We start from the raw sequence: 19,878 nt of genomic DNA, 5'->3' as shown, positions 1-19,878 counted from the left end.
TTTATTTATTTTTGGCTGCATTGGGTCTTTGTTGCTGCACGGGCTTTCTTTAGTTGAGGCAAGTGGGGGCTACTCTGTTGCAGTGCATGGGCTTCTCATTGCTGTGGCTTCTCTTGTTGTGGAGCACGGGCTCTAGGCACACAGGCTTCAGTAGTTGTGGCTTGCAGGCTCTAGAGCAGAGGCTCAGCAGTTGTGGCGCACGGGCTTAGTTGCTCCGCGGCATGTGGGATCTTTCTGGACCAGGGCTCGAACCCGTGTCCCCTGCGTTGGCAGGCGGATCTTAACCACTGCGCCACCAGGGAAGCCCTCCAGAGATTTTAAATGAGTGTTTTTTGTTTATTTTTTAAGTAATTTTCACCAGTTTCACTGGGGAATGGATCCACAAATCTCTTCACATTGTCATGCCAGAAACGGAGCTCTGCTAGCTTTTTAGCATACAGTTTTGTTTCTGTTACTCCTGATTGCTCATAGTGGCCTTGTACTTGGATTTCTATCTCCTTGGTAGATTGTGAGTCTCTTGAAGGCAGTAGCCCTGACCTTTATTCCTTGTTGGATCATGATTGTCCCTAGTAGCATTTTATATACTGTGGCGCATAAAAGAATGTTAGTTATTGACTGTATCACTGTCTTTTCTAGTTTATATTTTCAGCACTTCTTTTGTGACTTAAAGTGTCTTACCATGTTTTCCTTTTTTTCTACTCTCTAGTGCTGATGTGTTCCCAGAAAGGTGGTGCCTCTTTTTTATCTGTCACTGGTCTCTCTTTCTCTCTTTCCCTTTCCCTCCCTCCCTCCCTCCCTCCCTCTCTCTCTCTCTCTCTCTCTCTCTCTCTCTGTCTCTCTCTCTCTCTCTCTCTCTCTCTCTCTCTCTCTCTCTCACACACACACACACACACACACAAGGATGCTTAAACTATTGGAAGTTTTAATTAAAAACATTTTTTTCACGATATAGGAGCTTTCTGTAGCATTTCTTGCGATAGATAGATATAATTTTAAATTAGGCTAGTTTGTGGGATGGGAACAGGTAGAAAGTGAGAAAGGGGGAGAAAGGGCAGGCAGAAAAGCAATGGTTTGTGCTTTTAAAGATGGGACATGCCTCACTTGTTCTTTCTTCAGCCAGCCATGTCTCATGCCTTTTTAACCTTGGCCCTTGACAGCTCTGCCTTTGCAACTGCTTTTTCCTTTCTTGCTCCTCTCTTATTGGGGATCCCTGGCTGATGATGACCCTGTGGCTGCCCCCCTTTGTTTGGGTGGACAGTGGTCATGTGGCCACATCTGAGGCTCCAGCCAATCCTATACCATTCATTCTCTGCTGCTTGGATTTCCTCCTAAAGCTAATATGTGGCCTCACCCAGTCTTTGACACACTGTGTATTGGAGAATTTGGTAGTACTCTTCTCCCATCACTCTAGGTCATTTGAGAATATTCTTAACAGAAATTATTTGATTTGTGTGATTTGCCTGCTGCTGCTTCTTGAGCAGTATTGACTGCCCTCTGGGATGGGTATGTGTGGGTTGACTATTTTATTCAGTGTTGTTCTCTTTCCCAGGATGCTCCAGGATGAAACGTCATAGAACTCTCAGCAGCAGTGACAGTTCAGACGAGAGTGAGTAGAACCAGCGAACAGCTGGTAACCTCTGTATCTGTAATCCTTGAGGATTTCTTTGACTTGAGGACAAGCTGTTTCATGCTTCTTTTAATGGTTAAAAAATAATGTTTCTAGGAAGGAAAGCTTGGAGTACCATTTTTCTTATTTAAATTTCATTAGACATAGATAAGTTAGGTGAGAAAATTGGTTTTATGCGGCATATAGCATTTTGTTTTTCACTTTTTATTTACCCAAGCAACAAAGCCACATCTACCAATGATATAACAGTCCTTTTCTAGAAAGTAAGAAAAGTATGAGAGCATAATTGTAGGCCCTACAGTTCTATTTGTAGCTCAGGTACTAAGTGTTTGACTGGATGAGTCATCATTTGTAAAAGACAACAACTTTATTAACAGTAGCATTTGGGGAAGTGCTGAAGGTTACACAGATTACCTGCTCCACATTTTTAGTTTTTTCAGTTGCTTTTGCAGATACTTTTTCTCCAGATGGAACATGAATTGTGTTATTCCAAGTTATTATGAAATATGATTACACCAAATTGAATCTCCTCAGCGTTAGCACTGTTGAAGCTTTTGCACCCTGGGATGTCACCCATAAATGTCATTAAACTCCATTATGAAACTTTTTTGGTTGCAATTTAACTGTTTTCTTCAGTGGTATGAGGTCACTGTGCTCTTCTCCACCATATATTTCATATTCTTTTGGATGACATTTAGTTATAATAGCAGGTAATAAGTCTCAGTATGTTTTTCTAATTATCTTTTGCAGGTCCTTCCACTTCCTTTACTTCTGGCTCAATGTATAGGAGCAAGTCAAAAATTCCAAATGAACACAAGAAACCTGCTGAGGTGAGATCAGATATTAAATTCTTAAGACTTAAAAAATAGACAGATAGCTACCTTCTGCCTACATATCTACAATACCCAGATCTTGGAGACGTGAGGAGTAAACTACATGCCAATGGATAGGCTTGTTTTCTGATGAACTTTTTTGTTTTTCAAGAAAGATTCCGTTTCCTTTTTCCTTTGGGGAAAACAGTAACCTTCACTGTGCTTTCATTTTGGTGATGACACCTAAGTGCATGGCTTTAGAATATAAATCCTCTCCTAGCCAAGAAGTCAAAGGGAGCCAGATCTGGAGAATTGGGAAGGACCAAAAGAGCCAAAGATCTGGCCTATGATAGGAAAGAGCTAAGTTGGCAGGTGGGAGGCAGTGCAGGAAAGGATAGATGAGGAAGTTGTGGATAGAGAAGGAAAGGACTGGATTGGAGATCTGGGCTCTGGTATGTCCTCACAGCCTTCAGAGCACTACCACCAGGCCAGGAAAAATGGGCCAGTCCTTGTGAGGCTAGTCTTCTTCTGCTTCAAGGGCAGCAAAGTGCCAGGGTTGCACCTGGATTTGGTAATTGTTTTATGAATCCTACAGACTTTCCTCTGTGATAATTAAATGATGAGAAACTGACCTTGTCTATCTTCACTTCTACTATGAGTAGTCTTCCTTGGCTGCAAAGGAAAAGGGAATGTATTAGTTAACTGTTGCTGCATTATACGATATCACAAAATTATTGGCTTAAAGCAGCACACATTTATTATCTCAGTTTCTGTGGGTCAGGAGTCTGGGCACAGCATGACTGGGTTCTCTCTGTTCAAGGTCTTTCAAGGCTGTAATCAGTGTGCTGGCTGGGCTGTGTTCTCATCTGGAAGTTTGACTAGGGAAGAATTTGCTTCCAAGCTCATTCAGATTGTTGGCAGAATTCATCTCCTTCCAGCTGGAGGACTGAGGTCCCTGTTTTTTCATTGACTTTTGGTAGAGTACCACCCTCCATTCCTAGAGACTGCTTGTAGTTCTTTGCCATGTGGCCTTCTCCATAGATCGTCTCAAAACACAGCAGCTTACTTTTTCAAAGCCAGCTAGGGGAGAGTCTTTTACTCCAGTCTGCTAAGACTGAGTCTTTTTTTTTTTTTTTTTTTTTGCGGTACGCAGGCCTCTCACTGTTGCGGCCTCTCCCATTGCGGAGCACAGGCTCTGGATGCGCAGGCTCAGCGGCCATGGCTCACGGGCCCAGCCGCTCCGCGGCATGTGGGATCCTCCTGGACTGGGGCACGAACCCGTGTCCCCTGCATCGGCAGGTGGACTCTCAACCACTGCGCCACCAGGGAAGCCCAAGACTGAGTCTCATATAACATAATCATGAGAATGGCATCTCATTACATTTGCCACATAACATAACCTAATCGAGGGAGTGACATCCCATCATGTCTGACATATTCTGTTGATTAGAAACAAGTCCAGGTTCCACCTGCCCTCATGCAAGTGGTGGTGCGGGGGGGGCGGCATTGCTTTAGGGTGTTAGCCAGAGAGAGCATTTCTCCCTTTCTCAGAGGTCACTTTTCATTTTCACCTTTTGCCAGGGACCTTTCTGGGCAGAGTAGAATATCAGTGTGTATTTATATGTGTCTGTGTCATGCAGAAAAACTTAGGGAATAAAACGCACATAAACAGGAGCAGAACAAATTTCCCACCTATCCAGAGGAGGCTTTGACTACAGAATGGTGAGAAAGAAACCTTGCTACTTTCCCATTTAGGACAGCCAGTCCTCGAACATAAAGTGACTCAAGAGCTTTGAGTCTTAAGGCCTGCTGCCTCCGAGTCAGTGAGAATATCAGTCTTTTGTTGCAAGAGATAGGGGACCTGGGCTACTGGAAGCAAATTTTTTCATTTATATGTCCCATTCTATTATAAAAGAGAGAACCTGATATTGTAGGACAAAACCAGCCTTGGCATTAGAAAAGATTGATTCCATGTGTTGCTTGGCTGGTTTATTTCATCTCTCTGAAATCATTTGTTTTGTCATTATAACATGGATGTTATCACGCCTACCTCTCATAGGTACCATTTATTGTAATTTTCTGTGCCAAGAGCTTTTTATTAGATAATCTGATTGTTTCCCAAAATTAAGCAATTGTAAGAACCTCCTTGGATGCTGCCTTCATTTAAAATTTTTATTTAATAACTTATTTATATCAGTATGGACTGACATATATTTATTTTATACTTTGGGTTATAATCCAGTACTACATAATATATTGTATTGCTCAAATTATTCTATATATCAGTGAAATCATCTCTCTTATTTTTCTCTTTTCAATTTCCATTGATTTCTGCTCTTACTTTTATTATTTTCTTCCTTCTTGCTTCAGTTTTATTTTGTACTTTTTCTAGATTCTTGAGGTAGATGCTTAGGCTATTTGAAATTTTTCCTTTTTTCTAGTATAAGAATTTTAGTGCTATAAATTTCCCTTTAAATACTACTTTAGCTGCACCACATTAATTTTGGTATGTTTATTTTCATTTTCATCCATTTCAATATTTTTATTTTCCTTGAGACTTCCTCATTGATCCATGGATTATTTAGAAGTGTGTTGTTTAGTTTCCAAGCGTTTGGAGACTTTTATTGCTATCTTTCTGTTATTGATTTCTAGTTTGAGTTCATTTTTGTCAGAGAACATAGTCTGTATGTTTCAGTTCTTTTACATGTGTCAAGGTTTGTTTTCTGGCCCAAGATATGGTTTATCTTGGTGAATGTTTCATGGGCACTTGAAAAGAATGTGTATTCCACTGTTGTTGGGTCCTATTGGTTGATGGTGTTCTTCTGTATCCCAGCTTATTTTCTGCCTAGTAGTTTTATCAGTTGTTCAGTTAGGGCTGTAGCAGTCTCCAACTGTAATTGTGGATTTGGGTATTTCTCCTCTGAGTTCTATCAAATTTGCTTTGTGTATTTTGAAGGTCTGTTGTTAGGTGCATACATATTTAAGATTGCTATATCTTCTTGGTGAATTTATCATCATGTAATGTCCCTCTTTGTCTTTGGTAATTTTGTTTGCTCTGAAGTCTATACTATCTAATATTAATATCATTTCTGGCTTTCTTTTGATTCCTGTTTACATGGTATATGGTATATTTTTTCCATCCTTTCACTTTTCATTTATACATATAATTTTTATTTGAAATGAGTTTCTTGCAGATGATATATAGTTGGGTCATTTTTTAATCCACTCTTTCAATCTCTGTCTTTTAATTGGCATATTTAAAACATTTATATTTAATGTAACTTTTACTACTGTTTGGTTTAAGTCTGCCATTTTACTATTCTTCTGTTTGTTTTCTCTGGGTTTTTTGTTCCTCTTTTATTTTCTGTCTTCTTGTGGATTACTTGAACATTTTTTTAAGTTCCATGTTGAGTTTCCTTCTTCTTTTTCTTTCTTTTTTTTTTTTTGTTGGCTGCACTGCACAGCTTACAGGATCTTAGTTCCCCAACCAGGGATTGAACCTGGGGCCTCAGCAGTGAAAGTGCAGAGTCCTAACCACTGGACTGCCAGCGAATTCCCCCATGTTGATTTTTCTATGGTGGTTTTAAGGGTATATCTTTGTGTAGATTTTTAGTGGTTGCTCTTGGGAAGCAACCTTTAAAAGGGAGGGCCTTTAACAAACATGACATCAGTCTCCTGATCTCTACATTTTACCACTTTGAAGTAAAGGAAGCTTACCACCATTTGGTTTGTTTATCCACCCCACCCCCACCTTTATCATATAGTTGTCTTAAATATTTTCTCTACATACATTGAGAACTACATTAGACAATGTTAGAATATTTGCTTCAACAGTAAAATATTATTATAAAACTCAAGAGGAAAAGGGTAGTCTATTATATTTACCCGTATTTTTATTCTCTTGTTCTTCCTTTATTCCTGATGTTCCAACTTTCCTTTTGTTTATTTCCTTTCTATATGAAGAACTCCCTTTAGCTGTCCTTTTAGGGGGAGTCTGCTGGTGATAAGTTCTCTTAGTTTTCCTTCATTTGAGAATGTTTTGGTTTTACCTGAAGGTTATTTTCACTTGATATAGAATTCTGGTTTGACAGAACTTTTCTTTCGGCACTTGAAAAATGTGCTACTTCCTTCTTGCCTCCATGGTTTCTAATTAGAGATTGCTCTCATTCAAATGGTTGCTCTCCTGTAGGTAATCAGTCATTTCTTTTCCAGTTGCCTTCAAGATTTTTCTTTGTCTTTAGTTTTCCAAAGAAACTTTAGAAATCCATGCCTGGGCATGGATTTCTTTGGGTTTATCCTGTTTGGGCTTTGATCAGCTTCCTGAATCTAAGTTTATATCTTTTGCCAAATTTGGGAAATTTTCAGCCATTATTTCTTCAGCTATTTTTCAGCTCCACCTTTTTTTCTTTTCTTCTTTTGAGACTTCAACTGCATGAATGCTAGATCTTTTGTTATTTCCCACAGGTCCTTCAGACTCTTCCTGTTTTTTCAGTGTATATTCTTTCTGTTGGTTAGATTAATTTCTCTTTTTCCCTGTTTCTTTATTCTGTTAATTCCATTATTCTATTGAACCTATCCTATGTGTTTATTTCAGTTATTATATTATTCCATTTCAAATTTTCCATTTGGTTATTCTTTGTATCTTCTTATTTCTTTGCTGAAACTTTCTTTTTTTGTTGTTTCAAAAGTGTTTGTAATTTCTTGTTGAAGCATTTTTATGGTGGCTGCTTTAAAATCCTTGTCAGATAATTCCAACATTTGTGTCATCTCAGTGCTGGTATCTGTTGATGGTCTCTTATTCCTGGTTCTTAGTATTATGAACGATTTCCTATTGCATCCTGGGCTGGGTTTTTGTTTTGTTTTGTTTTGTTTTGTTTTTTGGTATTATGTTATCAGACACTAAGTCTTATTTAAATCTGTTTTAGCAGGCTTCCATAATAACCACACCAGTGGGGAAGAGAGACACTGACTTTTTACCACCAGTTACACAATTCCTAGGCTCCCCATCCTAGTTCTATTATCTCTCTAGGAAGGTAGTTCTGTTATCCCTCTGGGAAGGGGGAAGGTTGGCTCATTACTACTTGGCAGGGGTGGAAATCCCCACTTTGTTACCTCCACTGATAGCAGGGGCAGTGGTGTGGTAAGGGGTACTGCATTACTGATGGGCAGTGGTGATAGTCCAGGCTCCCTACCCAGTCTCTGCTGATATCACATTGAGGAGGAGGAATGCCTTATTATTGCTGGGTGGGAGTGGATGTCAAAGCCTCTCAGGTGATGTCCACTGATGCCACAACAATTGTTCTTTTTTAAAAGACATTTTAACATCTTTTTGAAATATAATTCGTACAGCATACAGTTCATCTACTTAAAGTGTATAATTCAGTGGGTTTTAGTATATTCACAGAGTTGTTGGGTAACCATTACCACAGTCTAAATTTAGAACATTTTCATCACCCCAGAAAGAAACTCCCTATCCATTAGCAGTTAACTCCCTGGGCCCCTACTCCCAGCCACTGGCAACCACTAATCTAATTTCTGTTTCTACAGTTTTGCCTATTCTGGACATTCCATATGAATGGAATAATACAATATATGGCTATTTGTGTCTGGCTTCTTTCATTTAACATAACATTTTCAAAGTTCATTCATGCTGTAGCATGTATCAGTACTTCATTTCTTTTTTATGACTAAATGATACTCCATTGTATGCATATATCACATTTTTAAAATCCATTCATTAGTTGATAGACATTTGGGTTGTCTCCATTTCTGGAGTATTATGAGTAATGCTGCTGTGAGCATTCATATACACGTTTTTAGGTGGACATATGTTTTCAAAAACACCTAGGTGTAGAATTGCTGAGTCTCATAGTAACTCTGTTTAACCATTTGAGGGAATGCCAGACTATCTTCCAAAGGGGTCTCATCAGTTTACACTCCCACCAGCAGTGTACAAGAGTGTTTGAAATTTGTTATTGCTATGGGTACCAGAGACTTGGAATTCCTCAGATAACTTTGTTTTTGTCTCGTCTCTTGACTTTTCCCCTTGTGCTTGTCCTCAGAGAGATTTTGTCTTCTACAGCTCTCCTAGCTGTAAGCCACTGTTATCACTGGAGGCTTTAGTGTGGTGGTAGGGTATGAGGGAGGGGTGGTGTTCTCTACTCTTCTGATTATGTCTCAGTCTTTGGGGTGTGTAGTGGTCCTGTGTCTGGGGGTGAGGTTGGGGAGGTAGCCTTCAGGGATAGAGCATTTTTGCCCCTGCCCACTATTTTCCTGAATGCCTGCAGCAGGTATCCTCTGGTATTCTCAGTCTATGTCCTTGAAGTTTTCTCTCCTGCAGATGAAGGCTTTTTTCTCTGTTGAGTAACACAGGGAAGCTGAGGCTGGGTGCTTTTCCCTTCCCACAGCACTAGTCCAGTGCCCTCACTTGAAATCCTTCCTCTGTAGATGAAGCCTTTTGTTCAATAAGGGAGCCAGGACACTGAGCACCAGCGACCCAGACAGCACCACTGGGGGAGCTTTTTCTCCAGGTTCTCCCCCATCTTCCCTGTGAGTGGCCTCCTGGGTTTCTAGAGAAAAAGCTTACAAGAAGGTGGGAACCCCCTATGACTACAGCCCCCAGAAACTTCATATTCTCATAGTAGGCCCCACTTAGCCCCCAGAGATTCATCAGAATTTCTAGTTTAATGTTCCTGCTGTGGCTTCTGCCCCAAGTAAGGAAATGCTCCTGTCCTGTGTCTCCCTGCAGGCGTGCTTGCCTCTCTTTGAGTTTGACTATTTGTCCTGTGACTCATTTCTCTAATGGCTTCACAAAAACTCGTTAATTTGCTGCCTCTCCTGCCTTTTTCTTCTTGTAAAGATGAGAATTTCTTTTTTCTGACTCTCTACAGGTCCAAGATGAAACCTTATTTTTTAGTCATTGAAGTGCAATATAAATGATCTTTTTCACTGGGGCTTAATTGGCTGCATTGATAGACAAATATTTTCTTTGATGTTTAGTGCTTTGGTGAGATTCCTGTGTGTGCCTCCCTGAGTTATCCTCTAGAGGAGTATTTCCTAGGGGTGTGTGAATTCCACATACGGTTCAGGGGCTTTGGGACCTTCTGAAAATTGTATACAGACTTTTAAGGGTATGTTTTTATGTGTATTTTTTTTCTGAGCTAGTAGCCTTCATCTGATTCTCAAAAGGGCTCCTATTCTAAAAGATGTTTTTAAAAAGCTAATTGCCCTAGAAAAAGCTCATAGTACTAGATGACCAATTTGAATATATTAAAAAGTCTTTTATTCTTTCTCAAAAGCCTGCATATTTTCACCTAATATTAGTCTGACTGGTCTATAAAATATATCAACCTATCTTAAAAGATTGACTGCATATCTTCTCTAGGCCCAGAGTCTCATTTATTATATCTAAGACTTTCATAGCAACAGAGTGAAAGCTCATATATTTTAACTCAGCAGAGAACACTGCATACTCTCAAATAGAGCCTATTTATATCACTTTACCTGTATTTCTAACAAGCTTGATTATTTGGTTTTCTGAGCCACAGCAGATAAAAAGTACTAAGCTTGCAAATGCACACTTACTGCACAAAAAGGGACATTGAGGAATGGGAGAAAAACTTTCAAAGCAAACCTCAGTTGTCATCTCTTGTATGAAAATTGCTCACATCTCCAAGTCAGACTCAATTGTTCCTCCTCCTCCATTAACAGGATGTATATGCCTCTGATACAGGGTAAGGAGAATAATCAAACCTACCTAAGCAGCCCAAAAGTACATTGCTTTACGGAAATCGATGTTCCAGTTGATGTCAGCCCATTAGCCATCAGAAATGTCCTATTTATTCTTTATAAGAAACCTAAGAATTATTTAAACTATCTGAAAAGTATTTCCATGATTTTTAAAGTTTTAAACTTAGAAATTGAATAAGTTTTGCTTCATTGGAAAAACCAACGTGGGACACAGTATCTTGACAACACTGGCTACTTTTGTTGATATAAAAACAAGCTTGTATTCTTTGCTAGGTTTTCTCTGCTTTAAGTGGTTGATTCTTTTAGATAACCTGAAAAATCTTTTCTTGCCTTAAGATTGTATAATTCTAAGAAAATCACTTATGGTTAATTCCTCTTGATTAAATAGAGTTACCGTGTTTGCAGCTGTTTTTTAATGCTTTGGGGGTGACATCTGTTTGTCGTCAGTTATGTATTTCAGATTTAGTGACTATGAATCAAAACTGATCAATCTCTCTGCTTCATTATACATGGACCAGACAGTGTTCCCCTTTGTGTCATACAGGAAGCACATGTTTTGGCTTTTCCTCTAAAAAATGTCACAGTAATGTTCAGACTAGCTGTGCTTATAAGAAACTGCCCACTGAGAGATGTTAATGAGAACAGTAAAAGCCAGAGCTGTCCATGAAGGGCATTTTCATTTTGTGGCTCTGGCAGGTTAAGCATTGATATTCTAATTGAATTCATAGTGAGGCCTCCTTTGTTTCTGCAAGCATCTGAGAGGCCAAGATGTGCATGCACTGTTGGACTTGGCATAGCTTCTGGGCTGTATGTTAGCCTGTGAATCCCCTCTTTGACCATAAATGAGCAGATATCTGGTAAGTACAAAGCATTTTTGTTTCAGGAACTTTTGGGGAAACTACCAGTGCATATAAAATAGGCACACAGTTAAGAACTTGTAAAACTTCTCAACTTCATTACCTAGGTCAATGTCAACATCCAGATCCCTCATTCACAATCTTTAATTTAGCAACGAATAGCCATGTTTCATTTTGTGAAGTTTCTGTATTACCGCATGACCTATAGAATGTTGGTTAAAGTTCTCGATGGAGCTCTTGCTTGGGAACACTGTCTTTGGGAGTCAAACCATGCATGTTTTAGTTGAGCCCTGAACTCACATCTCCTTTTACCCATCAACAATTACTTTATGGACTAGAGAGGAGAATTCAGCTATATACTTCTTTCTGCTTTTAGAACTAAAGCTGAGACTATGATGATGATAATAAAATAACTGCAACTAGAATTTATTTAGCAGTTACAATGACCCCAATACCATGCTAAGACCTTTACATAAATTCACCTATTTAATCCCTACAACTACCCCTATGAGGTAAGTGTTCTTATCCTTGTTTTACAAATAAGTAAATAAACATGGAGAATTTAGACAGCTTCCCAAACTAGTAAGTGGTGAAACCAGTAGACCAATCCAGGCAGTCTGTCCCGGGACCCATATTCCTCTCTTTAAAGATTTTTTTTTTTGTAACGCTTTTCCTATTTCTTTTCTTTTTTAAATTTATTTATTTTTGGCTGCATTGGGTCTCCGTTGCTTCATGGGCTTTCTCTAGTTGCTGAGAGCGGGGGCTACTCTTCATTGCGGTGCGCAGGCTTCTCATTGTGGTGGCTTCTCTTGTTGCAGAGCATGGGCTCTAGGCATGCAGGCTTCAGTAGTTGTGGCTCACGGGCTCTAGAGCACAGGCTCAGTAGTTGTGGCGCACGGGCTTAGTTGCTCCTCGGCATGTGGGATCTTCCCGGACCAGGGCTTGAATCCGTGTCCCCTGCATTGGCACATGAATTCTTAACTACTGCACCACCAGGGAAGTCCTAAAGAAAATTTTTTAAAATAAATTTATTTATTTATTTATTATTTTTTGCTGAGTTGGGTCTTTGTTGCTGTGTGCAGGCTTTCTCTAGTTGTGGCGAGCGGGGTAGTTGTGGTGAGCAGGGGCTACTCTTCGTTGTGGTGCACAGGCTTCTCATTGTGGTGGCTTCTCCTGTTGTGGAGCACGGGCTCTAGGTGTGTGGGCTCAGTAGTTGTGGCTTGCAGGCTCTAGAGCGCAGGCTCAGTAGTTGTGGTGCACGGGCTTAGTTGCTCCGTGAAATGTGGGATCTTCCCGGACCAGGGCTTGAACCCATGTCTCCTGCATTGGCAGGTGGATTCTTAACCACTGCACCACCAGGGAAGTCCCCTAAACATTTTTAATTTCACTTTTTACCATATAAAACATTTACCTGGTTCAAATATCGAACTATGAAACAAAATACATTCAGAAAGATTCAGCTTTTGTCTCTCTTCTCCCTATTTTCTCCCCTTTCCTCTGTGCTGTTTATTATTATTATTTTTTAGTTCTTCGTTTATCCTTTTATTGTTTATGAAAATATATACAAATATGCATGTATGTGTGTGCCACTATATGTATATAAAGCTCATACCTCTACCCAGGATACACTGTAACTATTTTGCCTGTGTTTATTTTATAAACCTTTAAAAATGACTTTTCTTACCAGAAGCAGATTCATGAGACCAGTCTGGTAAATGTATTTCATATCACTTCGCAGATATCTTCCTGAATACTGAACTTAAATTCCTATCCCCTCTTCAGCATTTTATGTTCTGCCTCATACTTGAAATGTTTGACTTCTACAGCAAGATAAGGCAGACTCTTGCACTCTGCCTTGAGTAAAAATGCTTCTCTAGAAACCTTGGATCTGATGCTGTTTAATCTGGCTAGCTTGTAAAATTGAAATCAGGCTTACCATGTAAGTCTATTTTTTTCTAAAGGTGGAAGGGAAGTTTACAGTAGTCATTGGATTTAGCCTTCATTTGCTTAAGAAAAATAGGTATGAGTTGATTGGTATTTCTGCAGTCCGAGGTTCCCCAGACTTCACAGAGTGCCTGTTCCCTGGAAGTTTACTATTTCTGAAGCAATGGACAAGGGCCAGATTTCATTGGCCTCTTTGTCTAGAGTCTTCAAGTTACTCTTCTGTTTGGTAAATGTGTGTATTAGTTTCCTAGGGCTGCTATAACAAATTACCACAAACTGGGTGGCTTAAAACAGCAGGAATTTATTTTCTCACAGTTCTAGAGGCCGGAAGTCCAAAATCAGCCAGACTGCATTCCCTCCAAAGACTTTAGGGTAGATTCCATTCCTTGCCTCTTCCAGGTTCTGATAGCTATCAGCATTTATTGACTTGTGGATTAATGAATCACTCCAGTCTCTGCCTCCATGGTCATAATCCCTTCTCCTCTTCTGTCTCAAATCTCCCTCTGCCTTTCTGTTATAAAGACACTTTTTATTGGATTTAAGCCCCACCTGGATATTCCACGATGATCCTTTCATCTCAGAATCCTTAAGTTATTTATATCTGCAGAGATCCCATTTCACATAAGGTAACATTCACAGGTTCCAGAAATTTGGATGTGGACATATCTTCTGGGGGGCCACCGTTCAGCCCACTGCAATATGTTTCCAGGCTACTTAGGAAACTCTACAAAACAGACTTTCATAAGCAGTTATATCAAGTATGAAGACATGGCTTATGCTGTGTGATTATTGTTAATCCCAAAGCATGATTTTGCAATCAGTTGATTTATTTTGAGAAGTGTATTGTATGGAAAATAATGAAATATTTTATGAGGTTGAAAAATACTTGGCTCTAGTATTCTTTGCAGAGCTAAGGTAGGATTTCCCACAGGCAGTAGTTGAGCACAATTGTAAATTGCCACCGTGTCTTAACCACTGTCTCATTAAAGGCACTCTGGTAATTTATAGAAATGGATCAGAGTGTTCAGCAAAATGGTGATTCAGTTTCTCCAACTAGCCACCCAGAACACTGAGCTCTGTGCAAAACATGTTAATGGATATGTCTGTGATCCTCTCTTACCTCCTTATACAAAGCATTATGTAGTAAACCACCGGTTTTCTGTTTCCTATAGACTTAGCTTTCTCCCTGCACAGTACCCAATTAACTTTAATTGGTTAGGATTCTTGGTAGGAAAGTCATTTTGTTGCCACCTCGACACCAGCATGTTTAACGTTGGTTTCCTGCTCAGGTCATATTATTCATTCTAAATCTTCCCTAAATGAAACCAACAGGCATTTGTAGAGTTGTCCCTGCAGAATAGCAAATGGAATGAGTCCTTATGCATTTAAATGACATCATTCGATTATGTGATAGTTCAGTCCTGTACTCTGTGAAATGTCAGTTTAAACAGAACTACACCAACTGAGAATTAATTGCTTTCTTGTACCATGCACTGTGCTTCAACTTTCGTGTTACACATAACTTGGACAGTGTTTCTCTTCAGAGAACGTTGATTAGCATTAAAGGCTAAAATGTTTGCTTGATGGCATCTCTTCCTTTGATAATCCAGAGATGTAGACACATTTACCTTAAACCTGCAAGTGGTTGTTTGATTTTTTTTTCAGAATTAGCACTTAGTAGGTGAGGTATATATCAGTGTATGTATGCTTTTATATGAAAGTTTATTCCCTCATTGTTTAGGCATTAACTGGGCCTTCATCAGTGAAATCAGTACCAGGTTAGCTGAAGAACTCATGGCATTCTTCTTTCCTGTTCTTGAAAAGGCAGAATCACAAAGCCTAAGTTGCCACAGCAATTTAAGTCATGTTCCCAGGCTTGTGAGTACATTTCTGTGCCTGTCAATCACGCAGGAGCCCGTTCAGTCAGAGGATAACTGTACATCAAACTTTAGATGGGTATTCATTCCCATATTGTCAGTACCTGACTGTGCTTAAGGTGCAGAAAATGGACTATAGGGAATCTCTTTGTCTCTTTAAGTCCAAGTTTTAGCTGTACCCATATCATCATCCCCTACCTCTGGCCTTTGAACTTTCCACACAGCTAGGGATCCTTTGCCAGGGGTAAGGTTAAGGCTCACACTGGGAGCCTCTTGGCTGCCACAGTAAGCATATCATTTGTGTCCTCCTCACCCCTGTGCACACTGCTGTGCAAAGTGGAGCTGTCTATACTTTGTTTCTGTTTTTGTTTTTCTTCCTGGAAAAGCATTTTTTTTTATTTTATTGAGGTATAGTTGATTTACAATGTTAATTTCTGCTGTACAGCAAAGTGACTTTAGTTATACATATATATATTCTTTTTCATATTCTTTTCCATTATGTTTTTTTAACATCTTTATTGGAGTATAATTGCTTTACAGTGCTGTGTTAGTTTCTGCTTTATAACAAAGTAAATCAGCTATACATATACATACATCCCCATATCTCCTCCCTCTTGCATCTGCCTCCCACCCTCCCTATCCCACCCCTCTAGGTGGTCACAAAGCACCAAGCTGATCTCCCTGTGCTATGTGGCTGCTTCCCACTAGCTATCTATTTTACATTTGATAGTATAAATTAGTCCATGCCACTCTCTCACTTCGTCCCAGCTTACCCTTCCCCCTCCCCATGTCCTCAAGCCCATTCTCTACATCTACGTCTTTATTCCTGTATTCCCATCCTGCCCCTAGGTTCTTCAGAACCATTTTTTTTAGAGTCCATATATATGTGTTAGCATATGGTATTTGTTTTTCTCTTTCTGACTTACTTCACTCTGTTTGACAGACTCTAGGTCCATCCACCTCACTACAAATAACTCAATTTCGTTTCTTTTTATGGCTGAGTAATATTCCATTGTATATATGTGCCACATCTTTATCCATTCATCTGTCGATGGACACTTAGGTTGCTGTAACTGTGTATACTTTGCAAGCCTCTGTACAAATAAATTTGAAAACCTGGATAAGATAGATAACTTACCATGGAAATACAGATTACCAAAATTGACCCCATTGGAGGTAGAAAGCTTAAAGAGATCAATTTCCAAAAAGGTAGAGAAAATTAATAAGGAACTACCCCACTAAAAAGCACCAAGTCCAGATGGTTTCATAGGGACCAGATAGTCCCAATAATTCTCAGATTATTCTAGAGCATTGTAACGCAAGGAAAATGTCCTAATTCCCTTTATGAAGCATGCAAAACGCTGATACCTAAATCTAAAAGACAAAGACAATACCAAAAAAAGGAAAGAAAGAAAACTGCAGATAAATATCACTCATGAGAATGATACAAAAATAATATTAGAAAACGAATATACCATATTAAGAAAATAATATATCATGACCAAATAGATATTCATTCTAGAAATGCAAGTTTCAGTATTAAGAAATCTAATATTATCATATAGCATATTAATATATCTAAGGAGAGAACTATATAATTATTTCCATATATGCTAAAGAAGTCTTTAATAAAATTCAGTACTTAGGCATTATAAAACATTCAAGAAAATAGGAACTGTAAGATACTTTCTTAACATTATAACATAAATATGACATAGTCTTCAACCTAGTATCTTATTTCATGGGGAAACACTAGAGGCATTTCCACTAATTTCAGTGAGAAGACAGATATGCCCACTATCCCCATTACTATTCCAAATATCAGTAGAGGTATTAGTCAGTGCAGTTAAACAAGAGAAACCAATTAGAGACATAAGACCAAGTAAAGATGATGCAAAATTCTGTTTGCAGATGATGCAATAGTATATTTAGAAAACCTTAGGAAAGTCAATGATAAAACTAACTCAGGCCATAAAAGAATTTAGTAAGGTGGCAGGATATGAAGTTAACATATAAAAATCAATAGCTTTTATAATCAGGTGGAGGATATTAACACGCCTGGGGTATGTTGTAATGCAGGAAGTTAAGGAAATACTCAAAAAGGGGTGGGATGTGTCAAAAGAGCACAGGTGCAAGCCAAACTGAAAGAGCTCCCAGTGACCAAAGGTGGAACAATTTAAGCATCAAAATAAACAACAATAATACTGAATTGTAACCCAAAGAATAAAATAGATCCATGAGTCTATAATGATATAAATAAATAATTGAATGAATGAATGAACGAACGAATGAACAAACAAACAAATAATAAATAAGGGAGAAGGGGCAGGTCTCTTTTACAGAGGAATTCCAATTAATAAATGTAGAACTGAGGGAAATAGAAAATCACCATTAGAATACCACAGTAATAACTGTTACAGGCAAGGTATCTATTCGTGGATGCTAAAATTAGTCCATGACAGTTTGAGGAGAAACAGGATGTTTTTATGATTTCAGAGTATCTCCTCTAAGATATTTATTAATTACAAAGGAAAATATAGTAACCTAACAGCTGAGAAAACCAGCGAGACACACTACCTTAACCAACTGATAAAGTTTAACATCACCACTAATAAGACATTGAGATCATACATTCCTGATATAATGGGATAAGAGGGTCACAGCAACCTTTCTATGGCATTTTTGCTCAAAACTGAATAACCTCGGTGAGAAAACATCAGACAAACCCAGATTGTAGGGACATTCTATAAAATATATGACCAGTACTCTTCAGAAGTGTCGAGGTCTGGAAGGACTGAGAAACTATCACAAATTGGAGGATACTAAGGAGACATGACAGCTGCTGCAGTGTGGGATCCTGGATTGAATCCTGGAACAGAAGGACATTAGGGGAAAAATTAGTAAAATTTGAATAAGTTTTGTAGATTAATTATAGTATTATAGTAATGTTAATTTCCTGGTTTAGGTAATTGTACTCTGGTTATGTGAGATGTTAACATTAGAGGGAACTATGTGAAGGGTATATGGGAGCTCTGTACTATTTTTGTAACTTCTCTGTAAGACTAAAATTATGTCTAAGTAAATTTTAAAATTAGGTGATAGCTAAATAAACGATTATAAGTTATTTATTTATTTTAAAATTAATTTTTATTGGAGTATGGTTGCTTTACAATGTTGTATTAGCCTCCACTGCACCACAAAATGAATCAGCCATACACATACAGTTATCCCTTCCCTTTTGGACTTACCTCCCATTTAGGTTACCACAGGGCACTAGGTGAGTTCCCTGTGTTATACAGCATTTTCCCATCAGTTGTCCATTTTATATATACATAGTATCAATAATGTATATGTGTCAATCCCAGTCTCCCAATAAGATCATCTATACCATTTTTCTAGATTCCACATATGTACGTTATTATACGATATTTGCTTTTCTCTTTCTGACTTACTTCACTCTGTATGACACTCTCTAGGTCCATCCACATCTCTACAAATGACCCACTTTCGTTCCTTTTTATGGCTGAGTAGTATTCCATTGTATATATGTACCACATCTTTATCCATTCCTCTGGATTATAAGTTATCATAGGATACTTGTTGCTTAATTTGAGAGAGTTAAGGATTGTTTGTTTTACGCAGACTCTTTAAGAGTAACCTGTATTGTTGATTTAAATTCAAGGAGCCCAGAAAAATAACTCAGGAAGTACCCCTTTACTCTTTATTAAATCCAGAACAAGCTGGCTTCCCTGTCAATACTTCAGACTCTTTACAAATAGAAGTTGATCTGGCCATTTACGAAGTTAAGAGATGTCTCTCTTGTTGAAGTGCAGAGTGGGTGGGGATGGTCTTTTTAAAAGGAGAACATTAAATGGTGTTAGTTCCATAGTGATGATCTTCTCAAGGTGTATGCAACGTCTTCCCAGGTATTCCGGAAGGACCTTATCAGTGCGATGAAACTTCCAGACTCTCACCATATTAATCCTGACAGTTATTACCTCTTTGCGGATACATGGAAGGAAGAATGGGAAAAGGGAGTCCAGGTACCAGCCAGTCCAGACGCTGTTCCACAGCCTTCCCTCAGGTATTTTTATGCTTGTATCTTTGATTTACGGGATGAATGCTCTTATGGTTATCTGTGTGCTGCTTGAGGAGAGACTTTGAGTGGCTAATTAAACATTTATAATGCAAAGTCACATACCATGTTCAGCAATTCACTCAGACCAATGGCAGATTATACCAGCCTAGGATAGGTCAGTAGTTGAAGTCAAGGTCGTTTATTTAGGGATAATATATGTACCTATTCACAGGATAAAACTGTTTGAAGTCCAATCTGAAATTATAAGGTTTTGGAGACCAAGATTTCCCAGTCTGACACAATAATCAGTAGCATTTATTAATTAGCCTTTGAAGAGAAGCAGAACATTAATTACATAACCCCATAATAACCCTATTAAGTTGCATGACAAGTTGCTTCATTTTAATAGGGGCTTCATAGTGATAGCATCTGTAAACAGAGCACCAAAACATACAGAGTTTGTAAAATGCATAAACCCCAATGAAAGGGGGTAACTGGAATAATTAGGTTGACCATAAGCACACAGCCTTCATTTGCAAAGACCTGAGAAGAAAGTTTAAGTAGGAGAGGACTTTTCTGACAGAGGAAGTAGTAAGTTTAGCTCCTCAAGAGTAATGACTGGTTTTGGAAGCCACTTTTTCTTACTGGTCTTTGTGTTCCCAGTGCTTTGCACAAAGGCCAGCATGAAATAAAATGCTTGGTATAAGTTTGAGTGAGTGAGGGAAGGAAGGAAAGGGAAGGAATAGAATCAGATAAAGGGGCTGGTAGGACCTGCTGGTTACTATGAGAAATGGTACATCTCATTGTATAGCTATCTATTTCTAGTACATATTAGGTTCTTAAAGGTCAGAGACCACATTCTTGAATTCTCAGCCCCTAGCAGCAGGTTCTTAGGTCTTAGTCATATTCCAGAAATGCTTGTCAAATCACTTCT

At 38.7% G+C, this 19,878-nt stretch overlaps 1 protein-coding gene across 6 annotated transcripts in view; it reads left to right on the top strand.

Annotated features, from left to right (window-relative positions):
- Positions 1–19,878, top strand: part of JADE3 (jade family PHD finger 3) — a 151,983-nt gene that overhangs the window by 79,036 nt on the left and 53,069 nt on the right. For 5 of the 6 annotated variants that reach the window (XM_060292765.1, XM_060292764.2, XM_030849843.2 and 2 more), the window contains 3 exons: positions 1,550–1,606; positions 2,378–2,457; positions 18,793–18,950. In XM_060292765.1, coding sequence (XP_060148748.1) covers positions 1,561–1,606; positions 2,378–2,457; positions 18,793–18,950 — 284 coding nt within the window. In that variant the 5' untranslated portion in view covers positions 1,550–1,560. Of the gene's footprint in view, positions 1–902; positions 1,607–2,377; positions 2,458–18,792; positions 18,951–19,878 lie in introns of those variants that run through there. The other variant, XM_060292767.1, reaches the window with a different exon arrangement.

The sequence above is a fragment of the Globicephala melas genome, chromosome X, assembly GCF_963455315.2.
Source record: "Globicephala melas chromosome X, mGloMel1.2, whole genome shotgun sequence".
Lineage (NCBI taxonomy): Eukaryota > Metazoa > Chordata > Mammalia > Artiodactyla > Delphinidae > Globicephala > Globicephala melas.
This window is presented reverse-complemented; position numbering and strand designations above follow the sequence as displayed.